At 40.1% G+C, this 15,679-nt stretch overlaps 1 protein-coding gene across 1 annotated transcript in view; it reads left to right on the top strand.

Moving 5' to 3' along the window:
* Nucleotides 1-15,679, top strand: part of LAMA1 (laminin subunit alpha 1) — a 159,848-nt gene that overhangs the window by 127,907 nt on the left and 16,262 nt on the right. Inside the window, exons 49-55 of the mRNA XM_032654047.1 lie at nucleotides 2,553-2,703; nucleotides 3,354-3,498; nucleotides 3,983-4,124; nucleotides 6,451-6,565; nucleotides 6,761-6,931; nucleotides 10,105-10,256; nucleotides 10,960-11,145. Coding sequence (XP_032509938.1) covers nucleotides 2,553-2,703; nucleotides 3,354-3,498; nucleotides 3,983-4,124; nucleotides 6,451-6,565; nucleotides 6,761-6,931; nucleotides 10,105-10,256; nucleotides 10,960-11,145 — 1,062 coding nt within the window. The remainder of the gene's footprint in view (nucleotides 1-2,552; nucleotides 2,704-3,353; nucleotides 3,499-3,982; nucleotides 4,125-6,450; nucleotides 6,566-6,760; nucleotides 6,932-10,104; nucleotides 10,257-10,959; nucleotides 11,146-15,679) is intronic.

Genomic DNA, 15,679 nt, shown 5'->3' with positions numbered 1-15,679 from the left:
TAGTATAAAATAAACCATTGATTCTAACAGTTCACATCTAAATATGGGAAAAAAACTTTCATTTAGTCAACAGGCCTTTATTCTTTTTTTTTTTTTTTTTTTCTTTTTGCGGTACGCGGGCCTCTCACTGTTGTGGCCTCTCCCGTTGCGGAGCACAGGCTCCGGACACGCAAGCTCAGCGGCCATGGCTCACAGGCACAGCCGCTCCGCGGCATGTGGGATCCTCCCGGACCGGGGCACGAACCCGTGTCCCCTGCATCGGCAGGCGGACTCTCAACCACTGCACTACCAGGGAAACCCAGGCCTTTATTCTTGTGTTAGTTTTGAGAGGCTGTTGCAATAGAGCATTGGCTGCATGGCTGACCTTGACCGGACAGTCATCTGTTTCTGGGCCCTCTGCTCGGTACTGGTGATGGCAACATCAGTCACCCAAGCTTATCTCCTTCAATGTCTCATGGTCTACGTAAAATTAACTAAAATACTTCTTTGTGGTAACATAAAAAAGAGCTCCGCGCTGTAGGGGCGATGGTAGGTAGAGCATCCTGGGCGTGGGGCCCGAGTGATGCCTCCTCACTCACGGGACAGCTACACGGAATCTGACAGGTCCCCCCTTCTCATGGGTGCCAGCTTGGATCAGAGCAGTCTAGTCATTCTTCCAGGGTCACGGGGCTGAGAGCTGGGAGGGAGGGTGTCTGCCCGGTCCTCCTGACCGCAGGGCTCCCCCCGGCCTCCCATAAATGCTGGGCGCTGGAGGAGAGCCAGCCATGAAGTGCTGTGGCAGACCCTTTGTCATTTGTCCCGGCCTCTTACCCAGGCAGGGGCCTGGAGCTGCATTCCTGAGGCCCAGCTGGGGAAAGGCATATGGGCCTCATGGTTATAGAACGGAAGTCTGACCCACAGGGGACGAGCCCCAGAAATGTGCCGCTGACCCGAGGGATGTGAGCCTTCTCAGGAGAATCGCATTCAGTCATCGTTTCCTTTGCATTCATCCCTTTTGGTGGCCACCTGACTGGGGCAGGCCCTGCTGAAGGAGAGAAGCCAGAAGCAAAGACTCAACCTCCCTGAGAACAGAGAACTCCTGAGCTCTGGGGAGGGAAAGGGCAGACGGATTTCTGGAATTTCGTTTGAAACCTGGCTTTGCATTTTCTTGTGTGTGTTCTTGGGCAAGAACTTAATCTTTGAGGCTCAGCTTTTAATAGGCAAAATGGGACCCCACTAGGACCTCTGAACACAGTACAATTCTCAGAGCTAAACCAGACTGAACATTTGCTATGTACCAGGCACCGTTTAAAGAACTTTACATGTATTAAATCATGTATAGCTCTTCCAGAGAGGTTCTAGTGTTACCCCTATTTTACAAATGAAGGAAATGAGACACAGAGGGGTTAGGTAACTTCTCTGAGGTTACACAGCTAGTAAGTTGGGGAGCTGGGATTTGAACCCTAGCAATCTGGTTCTAGAGTGTGTGTCCTTAGCTACATGAAACCGGTTGGCCAAAAGATAAAGCAATGGGACATGCTTCTAGGAGGCCAGAGTTTTAAGGATTAAATAATTGAGAATTAGGCCACAGTTTGTTTATGCAGAGTGCATTTCCTTAAAGTTATACTTCCTTATAAGAGATCTCAAGACGGAAATTTTTAGAAAAAGCAGGACTGTAGAAAGCTATAAATTTGAAAGCTCAGGTTTTACAAAGCACTGCTACATTTTGTTTTGTTAATGGAAACAGTTTCACTCTTGGGTTATTCTGTTCCTGCTTGGAGATGTGACACAGAGTGGTTATTGCACCTTCAACTGGGAAAAATGCAAATTCTTACCCCAAAACACCCTAATCTAATTCCCTCTCAAGCCCTATGACATTCCAGAAAAGTACTTTTTGAACATAAGAATATGTTCTAAGTACTTTGTACCTGAAGAGTGAATCAAGTCAGTTTTTTGAGACATTGGGAAAACTGGAAAACACTTATCTAAGAAGTGCTGGCGTCCATGGTATATAACTGCTGTAAGCTCGTCCTGCAGATTTTTGAGATTCTTTTTTGTCAATGATATTTTTGCAAACTGATCCTTTTGGCACATTGGTACATATTTGTTTTCCACCATTAGTCCAGTTTAGTTGAATTAGTTAAAAATGAGCATAAGGTGATACATGCCAGTAAAAAAATTTATTCTGAAAGTGCTGGAATTAAGAAAGGACATTAAAGGAAACTAGACATTAAGGGACATCAAAGTCACATTAAAGAGAATTAGAAAAAATGAAAATCCAGTCACTAAGTAGAACTGTTTATAGCAGTAATCCATCCTTTGAGGGAATTTCTTTTTACTACAGTGAACACTGCCCATGTTAACTTTCATTTCCTTACAAGGCAACTGGGTGCTTGTCTTGCATAATCTCGTGGGGAGCATATTTTAAGATATTATGACTTACACTTGTTATCAATTTATGGAAATAAATGCTCTATCACAACTTTTGTGAGGAAGAACTCAGTAAGAGTATCATGTATTCTATTTAACTACCTTCCTAAGAATAGATTGTATTTCACCTTCTCTCCTTGCAGCCCCCAAAATGAAGATGCTTCCTTCCATTTTGGTGGGAGTGGGTACTCTGTCGTGGAGAAGATGCTCCGGGCTACTGTGACGCAGATAATTATGCTTTTTAGTACCTTTTCACCTAATGGGCTGCTTCTCTACTTGGCTTCAAATGGCACCGTAAGAGTCTGTGGGGCCCTGCACCCTACTGTGTATATACAGCTGGATTGCTATGAGGATATTTACGTTTAATGATTGTTTTATGAGCACATGCTAGTATAATATGTACGTATGTATGCCATATCAATCCCCCCTTTTAAATGATTTATCAGTACAAAACTATTGAAGAATGTTTGGAAAATATAGAAGCATATCAAGTAGAAAATAGCTTCCTATCATTATAAATATGAGTTGAACATTTATTATTAAATTTTGAGCTTGAATAAGACGTCTTGTTTTACTCACTCTGACCACCTTATTTGAATTCCATTGGAGGAAGTTCACGTTCTTATTTTTATCTTACGTGCTGCTGATTTTTCTCAATCTTCTAGTTTTATTTTTAGGATTGGCCCAGTTGTCAATCTAAATGAAAAAAATAGAGATTCCACTTCTCTTCCTGCATTGTAGATTTTGATGACCATGAGTTTATCTGACATATGTCTGTATATTATTCTAGAAAGCCTTTGTGGACACTTTTTTAATTTTGGACTGTTGGGCCAGATCCTGTTTTCTTAGTTTGACTGTAGGAGGTTTCCGCCATCCCTGACTTGAAGAGAAAGGAAATATTGTGATAATAATGGAGCCTTGGGTAACTCTTTTCTTTATTACAGAAAGACTTTTTATCCATCGACTTGGTCGACGGCAGAGTTAGAGTTACAGTTGACCTGGGTTCTGGGCCTCTTGCTCTTACTACCGACAGACGCTATAATAATGGAACCTGGTACAAAATTGCCTTCCAGCGAAACAGAAAGCAAGGTAAATGCACAGGTAGACGGACGGAATGTCGGTCGCCCTCATAGGAATAGAAATCTTTCCAAAGTCGGCAGTCTTTTTTTACTTTAGCTTTCTAGGTATTCTTAAATGATATTCTAATCAAAAGCCATTGTTTTCTTTGGAATACTAAGCACCAGGATTCACATTTTACTGGAGGAATATTCTAATTCTCTGTCTATGGTTTCCAAATGCATTTTAACGTTAAATGCTGAATTGGAATCAAGGATCAAATTGATTCTGTTTTCTTTGACACACATACTGCTACCATTTAGCATGTATATTCTGGATTTATTGACTTTTGTAAAGAGGGTTTTCATTTGTCTTTTAACAGTCAAGAACATCCCCTGGTCAAATGTGCAGAATGTAAAAGAATATGTCTTTGTAAATGACGTTTGTTATACGTCTGTGTTTACTTTATTGTAGAAAATGACTCATTTTCTTGTCTATTCCTCTTGATCATCTCTAGGACTCCTAGCAGTTATTGATGCATATAACACCAGCTACAAAGAAACCAAGCAAGGGGAAACTCCAGGAGCATCTTCTGACCTCAATCGTCTAGATAAGGATCCAATTTATGTGGGTGGATTACCTAGGTCAAGAGTTGTAAGGTATGATATCACATTGCAGAATTGCCATGTCCCTAATTACCAACTGCCTTAGTTTCCGTAACAAAGTTCCACAGACTGGGCAGCTTAAACAACATAAATGTGTTCTCTCACAGTTCTGGAGGCTACAGTTCCAAAGTCAGGTGTCAGCAGGGCCGCTTCCTTCTGAGGATTGTGAGAAAGAATCTGTTCCATGCTTCTCTCTGAGCTTCTGGTAGCTTCAGGCATTGCTCAGCTTGTAGGTGGCATTCTTTATCTGTGTGGACACGCTGTCTTCCCTCTGTGTGTGTCTCTCAGTGTCCAAATTTCCCCTTTTTATAAAGATACCAGTCATACTGGATTAGGACCTACTGTACTGACCTCACCTTAACTTGATTACAACTGTAAAGACCCTATTTTCAAATAAGGTCACATTCACAGGTACTGGGGGTTAACCTGTAACGTTCTGTTTTGATTAGTATGCCATATAATTGGGAAGTAAAGAAAGCCTTCTGCAGTAGAATTTATGATTTTCTATTTATTGCCTACAAAACATCTAAAACTTGTGACTGTGCAATACTTGGAGACCCACTTTCCATCACACGGCACGCTCCTGTCCAGACATTCTAGAGTGGTAGAATCTTTTTGGTGACAAAAAGAAAGGAGTCATGCTTTCTGCAGACTTATCTGGATTCCCCTTTTGGTGATTAGAATGAATAATGTATGTGAAAGTTTAAAGACCAGCATCAGCAAGTTGGATTAAAGGTAGCAGAGGAGAGATGCACTGATTCTTGTTCTTGTTTAGCTTTGTGACTTTAATAATTTCATAAACTTTCTGTAGTTTACTGTCCTTAGTTTTGTAATTTTGGACTGGGGACAAAGAAAGCTCCAAGTGTCTTTCACACCATTATAAAAAAGGCATATATGGCCAGCAGTCAAGGCAGCCTAGCTTCCAGGGAGTGGAATCACCAAATGTCCAAACCGAGTCACTCAGCCCCGTGGTTTTCAAATGTATATTTGTAGCAGTACCTCATCTTCAAGCCGGGTTCTTACACAGAAGTGCAGCCACTCCAGTTGCTATGGGTTGAGCAGCCCAGAATCCACTTCCTGACACACCCCTTTCTCTGCCAGAAATGTGTGAAAGTTCCAAGGAACATAGTTTACAACCACAGCCACCCACCTTCAGGGTCTTGGAAATAAATGTCCCAAAACTTCAGGGGAGTTGGTCGCTTGTCCCAGGTCTTACCCCTCTGCCAAGGCAGAGCCAGGACTGGAAGGCTCTCCCCTACTCCCTGATTACAGATGTCATTCCTAACATAGTGGCATTGGGGATGTTTCTGAGGTTACAAGCTGTGTTGTAATTCATTTGTTCTTTACCTAAATGGTACACAGTGTAGACCCTGGAGAAAAGGACAGAGTCCCTTTACTAGGAAGACATCTCAAATCACAGACTTTCATGATAGATGGGTCTTGGGTATCATCGGGGCCAGTCTCCTCATTTACAATGGAAGAAACTGAGATTCGGAAAGGTTGAAATTTGCCCTAAATCATGTGGTTTCTTAATGGCCGACAGCTCATTGCACAGCACAGAGAAAAAGTGAGATATGACATGTAGCAAGAAGCCATGTTCCTGCACAGTTCTCCTGTCACTAGCTGATGCTTCAGGGTGTAACTGGGAGATGTTCAGTAGTCTCCATCATTTGGAAATGTTAGCCTGAGTACATTGAAGCTCACCTCACCCAGCAGAGTGGCAATTTCTGTTAATAAAAATATGGAATTGGCTTAGTATCAAAGAGATAAGGGTTCTGGATAATCCCAGACTTCACCAAATGCAGTTATTTCCTTCAGGAGGAAGTGCATGAATATGTGGTATGGACAAGAGCCGATGCTGTCTCTAACCAAGAGATCCTGGGAAATCACATTGCCCACACTTGCCCCCGTGGGAGGTGAATGTTTGCTCTACACGGAGACTGGATTGAAATCTAAGTGCTATAATTTCCTTATGGCAGTGCACTGTCTCTCTTATAATTAGCCTCTGTTTTAGTGAGTATATCTAAATGGTAATGACTATAATAGTTTCCCTTAAAATATTAAGCATGCTTTTACCTAGGGAGCCATCTAGGTAATCAGCCTCACTAAATTCAATCCCTTTCTTTAGTCCTAAGGAGAGTACGTATTTGACCTGAATTCTCACCATCAATAGTCTTGTTAGAGGGAGATCTAGACATTTATGAGAATGACACATGGAAAGAGATCTTTCTTATTTGTAGGTCCATTTTTATTTCTTCTTTCAAAACTGGAGTTATAAAATCCAATTTTGTTGCTGTTGTTCTCTTGCCCTTCCCTACAGGAAAGGTGTCACCAGCAAAAGCTACATGGGCTGTATCAAAAACCTGGAAATATCTAGATCGACCTTTGATTTACTCAGAAATTCCTACGGAGTGAGAAAAGGCTGTATACTGGAGGTGGGAAGTGTTTTATTAATATTGGGATGAGTTTCTATAAATGCCCACTGATTTACTAACATAATAAGGCAACAGGATCTAAACCAGGGGTGTGAACAGAAAAGAGGTGGTGGGGAAAATGGCAGCAGCCTCCAGGGTGGGAGGTTCAGCATGCGGGTGGGCCTCACGGTGCTTTCTCCTCTCCTTTGTGACCAGCCTGTCCGAAGCGTTAGCTTCTTGAGAGGTGGCTACATTGAATTGCCACCCAAGTCCTTGTCACCAGATTCGGAATTGTTGGCAACATTTGCCACCAGGAACAGCAGCGGCATCATCCTAGCTGCCCTGGGCCAGCATGGGGAGAAGCAGGGTCACCGGCAGGCCCACAAGGTGAGTGGCTCAAAGGCTCTCAAGCCAGGAGCTCAGGAAGGAAATGACTTCAGGAAACACTGGATGGAAGATGACTTAGTCATAACATGTATTCTACAACACGTGTGCCTGGTTGTTAATGGGTGTGCGTTTTTAATAAGTAAAAGTGATTATTGCTGAATGTCTTTCCCTTACAAATCAGCGGTCTCTTTGTGTTGCATAATCCATCTTCCTTGTCTAGCCATTGAGAAGAAAGATCCTTGCTGTCTACCTAGGATTCTTATAGGATAGGTGATATTTACCTTTCCTCTGCTTGAACTTTATATATTATGTAATTTGACGAGATTCACAGAATACTAATGTATTGTATTAATGAAGTAGAAGCCATGCAGCTACAATTTAGAGTACTGTTCTCTACTGTGCAAGGTATTTTACAGACATTGCTGTATAATTATTACAGCCACACTTCAGGGTGAATGCTGCTTCCTATATTTTGCTGAGGGAGAAATGGATTCAGAGAGCCTGGCTAACCCGCACAAGATCACACAGCCGTTATTTCAGAGCCTGACCTGGAACACCAGTCTGTAGACCCCAGATACCTCACAAGACACTGAGTGAAGGTCTGACAAGGACAGATTGGTTTATGGGCTCCACCAATCTTTTTTCCTTTTTTTAAGTTGAGATGAAATTTACATAAAATAAAAGTAACCATTTTTAGGTGAAACAGTCAGTGGCACTTAGTGCTTTCATAATGTTGTGAGGCCACTTTCTCTGTCAAGTTCCAAAGCATCTTCATCACCCAAAAGAGAGCCTATGCCTGTTAAGCAGTCACTCCCCATTCACCCCCTCCCCCAACCCTGGCAACCACCAGTCTTCTTTCTGTATCTATGAATGAATGTACCTATTCTGTATATTTCATATAAGTGGACTCGTATGAGTGATATTCTGTCTTTTGCTTAGCATGCTTTCGAGGTCCATCCACATTGTAGCATGTATCAGCACGTCCTTCTTTTTCATGGCTGAATGTTATCCCACTGTATACAGAGCATAATTTATTAGTTCATTGATGGACGTTTGGGGTTGTTTCTACCTTTTGACTATTGTGAATAATGCTGCTATGAACATCTGCATACAAGTATTTGTTAGAGTACCTGTTTTCAATTCTTTTGGGTATATACCTATGGGTGGAATTGCTGGGTCATATGGGAATTCTATGTTTAACTTCTTGAGGAACTATCAAACTGTTTTTCTCCACCAATTTTAATAGGACCTCTTGTAAATCAAAATTTGCTACTAAGTCAGCAAAAAGGAACGGTGTCATCCAGTGCTGGCAAGACCTTGTGAAACACTCCCATTCCAGTTCTGCTGGTGGACCTCTCTCAATGTGGCAAAAGAGTGTTAAGAGCTTTAAACATTTTCAAACCTTCAACTCTTTAATCCCACCTTTAGAAATCTTAGAAAAATTTCACAGGCAAAGAAAAAAAAAACAAACAGTTAAATGTTCATTACGTATGGTAATAAAAAGTTAGAAACTACCTACATTTTTAAAAAAGGAATAGATCCCACAGTGAGATTTCACCTCACACCTCTGAGAATGGCAACCATCAAAAAAGATAAGAGATGGGCTTCCCTGGTGGCGCAGTGGTTGAGAGTCCGCCTGCCGATGCAGGGGACACGGGTTCGTGCCCCGGTCCGGGAAGATCCCACATGCCACAGAGCGGCTGGGCCCATGAGCCATGGCCACTGAGCCTGCACGTCCGGAGCCTGTGCTCCGCAACGGGAGAGGCCACAACAGTGAGAGGCCCGCGTACCACAAAAACAAAAAAAAGAAAAGATAAGAGATAACAAGTGCTGGTGAGGATGTGGAAAAAAGGGAATCCTTGTGCACTGCTAGTGGGAATGTATAATATATTGGTACAGCCACTATGGAAAACAGGATAGGGCTTTCTCAAAAAATTAAAAATCACACTCCCATATGATCCAGCAATTCCACTTCTGGGTATGTATTTGAAGGAAACGAAATCACTACCTTGAAGAGATATCTATATCCTCTTGTTCATTGCAACATTATTTACTGTAGTCAAGACATGGAAACAAACTGAGTGTCTATCAGTAGACAAATGGATAAAGACGTGGTGTGTGTATATGTATACATATATATCAATATCTATCTATTTATTTATACAGTGGAATATTATTCAGCCATAAAATAGGAGGAAATCCTACCATTGAAAACAACATGCATGAACCCTGAGGGCATTACGTTAAATGAAATAGGTCAAAGAGAGAAAGACAAATACTGTATGATCTCACTTATATGTGGAATCTTAGAAAAACAAACTCATAGAGACAGAACAGATTAGTGGTTACCAGAGGTAGGGGCAGGAGAGAAGTGGGTGAAGGGGGTCAAGGGTACGAACTTCCAGTTGTAAGATAAGTTCTGGGGATGTGATGTACAGCATGGTAACTATAGTGACAATGTCATACTGCATATTTGAAAGTTGCTAAGAGAGTAGATCTTAAAAAGTTCACACTACGGGCTTCCCTGGTGGCGCAGTAGTTGAGAGTCCGCCTGCCGATGCAGGGGACACGGGTTCGTGCCCCGGTCTGGGAGGATCCCACATGCCGCGGAGCGGCTGGGCCCGTGAGCCATGGCCGCTGAGCCTGCGCGTCCGGAGCCTGTCCTCCGCAACGGGAGAGGCCACAACAGTGAGAGGCCCGCGTAACGCATAAAAAAAAAAAAAAAGTTCACACTACAAGAACAAATTTTGTAACTATATGAGGTGATCATTTACAGTATATTCAAATATCCAATGGTTGTGTTGTATACCTAAGACTAACACAATGGTATATGTCAATTACATCTCAGTAAAATGGGAAAGGGAGAAACAGAACAATGACTTAACAATGTAACTGTTTGTTAGTACATAATGTAGCAATAAATAATAAGTATGAAGACTGTAGAAATGGAAATCTTTGATATGGTTAGTGATAATAGCATAATGCAGAATGTAAATTATGTCAGCAGAGGTTAGAAAGCAATATACAAAGTATAAAATAGTTGTTAGATGGTGATATTCTTAAAGAACTGCTTCCTTGGTGCCAATACTCCCACATTACCTTCATAAGATGATAATTCTTTAAATCCTATAGTAATGTCTTTTCTTTGGGAATTCTCTGTGTGACCTTCCCAGCCCTTCTTTTCCATCATGCTAATTGAAGGCCACATTGAAGTGCATGTTAATCCTGGGGATGGAACCAGCCTGAGAAGAGCTCTCCTGCATGCTCCCACGGGCACATATGGCGACGGTCAAGAGCATTCCATCTCCTTGATAAGGACCGGGAGGTATTTGCGTCACCTTACGAAGGGCCCCCAGTAGGAGGCCTGTATGCAGTGAAATGATTGGGATAATCAGTATGATGTCATCCAGAGTCTTTATAATTCCAAAATAATTCTAGAAGCTTGATAGAATACCTCTTTGGAAAACAATTTGATCTGTTTTGTAATAAGATATTTGCAGAATTTTCATAATTGAACAGCCTTAAACCTGCCCTTTTCTGGGGCCCGGCATAAAGTGTCTTTACACTGGAATAATTCTGTGTCAAATAGTGTTACAGTATTAGTAAGTTCTAATAGTGAATGGTAAAATAGCAAATAGTGACATAGTAAATATTAAAATGTAAACAGTGAAATAGTAAGCAGTGTCATAGCAACATTTCTATATAATTTCTCTCCAAAAGTGTAGACCAAAAGTTTTAAAAAAACACTGCACATTTTGTCACAGGTAAAGAAGTAAAAGATTCTCTCCAAAAAGCAATTGAACTGAATAATATTTAATCACATTCCATTCAGTTTTGGAGAACGTTTACCTGTAAGTTTTAATATTCAAGATTCACTTTTTTATTCACACACATGTTAAATGTCATGTTAAAATGTATCTTCAAGGCACTTTTATAATTCAGTAAAAACTTGCTGGAATTAGATATTAAAATGGACAGTTATGTTTCATTATATTCGAAAACCTTTATTTTCTCCTTTAACCTTTTAGAATTATCACTGTCCAACTGGATGAGACAGCTCCTGTGGAAATGAAGCTGGGCCCATCAGCAGAAAGCAGGACAATAAGTGTGTCCAACCTGTACATAGGTGGTGTTCCAGAGGGCGAGGGGACACCCATGCTGAAGATGAGAAGCTCATTCCATGGCTGTATCCAAAACCTGATCTTTAACATGGAGTAAGTGTGACTGTGCTCTCAGCATGATTTTGCACTTCCTCATCTTTTAATGCCCAGTACTGACACTAACATACAACGTAATTTTGCTGTTTGAGATGGCCCCAAATTCTACAAGTTCCCGAATAACAAGTGAATCCCGTGTTCTATAAACTCCCCCAAATGGCTTTATTAGACTAGAATGATGGAAAAATCTGGTCATCATGCATGAGAAAAAAACAACCACTAAACATTAGTTCCATAGTACTGTCAACACACAGCAGGGGTCGAATACATTTTGGCATGCTTTTTTCTTTTAATATCTTTATTGGAGTATGATTGCTTTACAATGGTTTGTTTCTGCTTTATAACAAAGTGAATCAGCTATACATATACATATATCCCCATATCTTCACCCTCTTGCATCCCCCTCCCACCCTCCCTATCCCACCCCTCTAGGTGGTCACAAAGCACCGAGCTGATCTCCCTGTGCTATGTGGCTGCTTCCCACTAGCTATCTGTTTTACATTTGGTAGTGTATATATGTCCATGCCACTCTCTCACTTTGTCACAGCTTACCCTTCCCCCTCCCCATGTCCTCAAGTCCATTCTCTGCATCTGTGTCTTTATTGCTGTCCTGCCCCTAGGTTCTTTAGAACCATTTTTTTTTTTTAAGATTCCATATTATGTGTTAGCATATGATATTTTTCTCTTTCTGACTTAGTTCACGCTGTATGACAGACTCTGGGTCCATCCACCTCACTACAAATAGCTCAATTTCGTATATTTTTATGGCTGAGTAATATTCCATTGTATATGTGTGCCATATCTTCTTTATCCGTTCATCTGTTGACAGACACTTAGGTTGCTTCCATGTCCTGGCTATTGTAAATAGAGCTGCAATGAACATTGGGGTACATGACTCTTTTTGAATTACGGTTTTCTCAGGATATATGCCCAGTAGTGGGATTGATGGGTCATATGGTAGTTTTATTTTTAGTTTTTTAAGGAACCTCCATACTATTCTCCATAGTGGCTGTATCAATTTACATTCCCACCAACAGTGCAAGAGGGTTCCCTTTTCTCCACACCCTCTCCAACATTTACTGTTTGTAGATTTTTTGATGATGGCCATTCTGACTTGTGGGAGGTGATACCTCATTGTAGTTTTGATTTGCATTTCTCTAATGATTAGTGATGTTGAGCATCCTTTCATGTGTTTGTTGGCAATCTGTATATCTTCTTTGGAAAAATGTCTACTTAGGTCTTCTGCCCATTTTTGGATTGGGTTGTTTTTTTGATATTGAGCTGCATGTACTGCTTGTAAATTTTGGAGATTAATCCTTTGTCAGTTGCTTCATTTGCAAATATTTTCTCCCATTCTGAGGGTTGTCTTTTGGTCTTGTTTATGGTTTCCTTTGCTGTGCAAAAGCTTTGAAGTTTCATTAGGTCCCATTTGTTTCTATTTCCATTTCTCTAGGAGGTGGGTCAAAAAGGATCTTGCTGTGATTTATGTCATAGAGTGTTCTGCCTGTGTTTTCCTCTAAGAGTTTTATAGTGTCTGGCCTGACATTTAGGTCTTTAATCGATTTTGAGTTTATTTTTGTGTATGGTGTTAGGGAGTGTTCTAATTTCATTCTTTTACATGTAGCTGTCCAGTTTTCCCAGCACCACTTATTGAAGAGGCTGTCTTTTCTCCATTGTATATCCTTGCCTCCTTTATCAAAAATAAGGTGACCACCGGTACGGGGGTTTATCTCTGGGCTTTCTATCCTTTCTATCCATTGATCTATATATATCTGTTTTTCTGCCAGTACCATACTGTATTGATTACTGTACCTATGTAGTGTGGTCTGAAGTCTGGGAGCCTGATTACTCCAGCTCCATTTTTCTTTCTCAACATTGCTTTGGCTATTCGGGGTCTTTTCCATACAAACTGTGAAATTTTTTGTTCTAGTTTTGTGAAAAATGCCATTGGTAGTTTGATGGGGATTGCATTGAATCTGTAGATTGCTTTGGGTAGTACAGTCATTTTCACAATGTTGATTCTACCAATCCAAGAACATAGTATATCTCTCTCCATCTGTTTGTATCATCTTTAATTTCTTTCATCAGTGTCTTATAGTTTTCTGCATACAGATCTTTTGTCTCCTTAGGTAGGTTTATTTCTAGGTATTTTATTCTTTTTGTTGCAGTGGTAAATGGGAGTGTTTTCTTGATTTCACTTTCAGATTTTTCATCATTAGTGTATAGGAATGCTAGAGATTTCTGTGCATTAGTTTTGTATCCTGGTACTTCAGCAAATTCATTGATTAGCTCTAGTAGTTTACTGGTAGCATCTTTGGGATTCTCTATGTCACTGCAAACAGTGACAGCTTTACTTCTTCTTTTCCAATTGGATTCCTTTTATTTGTTTTTCTTCTCTGATTGCTGTGGCTAAAACTCCCAAAACTATGTTGAATAATAGTGGTGAGAGTGGACATCCTTGTCTTGTTCCCGATCTTAAAGGAAATGCTTTCAGTTTTTCACCATTGAGAACAATGTTGGCTGTGGGTTTGTCATATATGGCCTTTATTATGTTGAGGTAAGTTCCCTCTATGCCTACTTTCTGGAGGGTTTTTATCATAAATCGGTGTTGAATTTTGTCAAAAGCTTTTTCTGCATCTATTGACATGATCATACGGTTTTTCTTCTTCAATTTGTTAATATGGTTTATCACATTGATTTGCGTATATTGAAGAATCCCTGCCTTCCTGGGATAAACCCCACTTGATCATGGGGTATGATCCTTTTAATGTGCTGTTGGATTCTGTTTGCTAGTATTTTTTGTTGAGGATTTTTGCATCTTTGTTCATCAGTGATATTGGCCTGTAGTTTTCTTTTTTTGTGACATCTTTGTCTGGTTTTAGTATCAGGGTGATGGTGGCCTTGCAGAATGAGTCTGGGAGTGTTCCTTCCCTCTGCTACATTTTGGAAGAGTTTGAGAAGGATAGGTGTTAGCTCCTCTCTAAATGTTTGATAGAATTCGCCTGTGAAGCCATCTGGTCCTGGGCTTTTGTTTGTTGGAAGATTTTTAATCACAGTCTCAATTTCAGTGCTTGTGATTGGTCTGTTTATATTTTCTATTTCTTCCTGATTCAGTCTCAGAAGTTTGTGCTTTTCTAAGAATTTGTCCATTTCTTCCAGGTTGTCCATTGTATTGGCATATAGTTGCTTGTAGTAATCTCTCATGATATTTTGTATTTCTGCAGTGTCAGTTGTTACTTCTCCTTTTTCATTTCTAATTCTATTGATTTGAGTCTTCTCCCTTTTTTTCTTGATGAATCTCACTAATGCTTTATCAATTTTTTTATCTTCTCAAAGAACCAGCTTTTAGTTTTATTGATCTTTACTATTGTTTCCTTCATTCCTTTCTCATTTATTTCTGATCTGATCTTTATGATTTCTTTCCTTCTGCTAACTTTGGGGGTTTTTTATTCTTCTCTAATTGTTTTAGGTGTAAGGTTAGGTTGTTTATTTGAGATGTTTCTTGTTTCTTTAGGTAGGATTGTATTGCTGTAAACTTCTCCCTTAGAACTGCTTTTGGGGCATGCCATAGGTTTTGAGTTGTCATGTTTTCACTGTCATTTGTTTCTAGGTATTTTTTGATTTCCTCTTTGATCTCTTCAGTGATCTCTTGGTTATTTAGTAGTGTATTGTTTAGCCTCCATGTGTCTGTATTTTTTACAGATTTTTTCCTGTAATTGATATCTAGTCTCAGAGCGTTGTAGTCAGAAAAGATACTTGATACGATTTCAATTTTCTTAAATTTACCAAGGCTTGATTTGTGACCCAAGATATGATCTATCCTGGAGAGTGTTCCATGAGCACTAGAGAAAAATGTGTATTCTGTTGCTTTTGGATGGAATGTCCTATAAATATCAATTAAGTCCATCTTGTTTAATGTATCATTTAAAGCTTGTGTTTCCTTATTGATTTTCATTTTGGATGATCTGTCCATTGGTGAAACTGGGGTGTTAAAGTCCCCTACTGTGATTGTGTTACTGTTGATTTCCCCTTTTATGGCTGTTAGTATTTGCCTTATGTATTGAGGTGCTCCTATGTTGGGTGCATAAACATTTACAATTGTTATATCTTCTTCTTGGATCGATCCCTTGATCATTATGTAGTGTCCTTCTTTGTTTCTTGAAATAGTCTTTATTTTAAAGTCCATTTTGTCTGATATGAGAATTGCTACTCCAGCTTTCTTTTGATTTCCTTTTGCATGGAATACCTTTTTCCATCCCCTTACTTTCAGTCTGTATGTGTTCCTAGGTCTGAAGTGGGTCTCTTGTAGACAGCATATATACAGGTCTTGTTTTTGTATCTATTCAGCCAGTCTTTGTCTTTTGGCTGGAGCATTTAATCCATTTACATTTAAGGTAATTATCAGTATTTATGTTCCTATTCCCATTTTCTTAATTGTTTTGGGTTTGTTATTGTAGGTCTTTTCCTCCTCTTGTGTTTCCTGCCTAGAGAAGTTCCTTTAGCATTTGCTGTAATGCTGGTTTGGTGGTGC

Source organism: Phocoena sinus, chromosome 14 (genome assembly GCF_008692025.1).
Source record: "Phocoena sinus isolate mPhoSin1 chromosome 14, mPhoSin1.pri, whole genome shotgun sequence".
Classification (NCBI taxonomy): domain Eukaryota; kingdom Metazoa; phylum Chordata; class Mammalia; order Artiodactyla; family Phocoenidae; genus Phocoena; species Phocoena sinus.
This window is presented reverse-complemented; position numbering and strand designations above follow the sequence as displayed.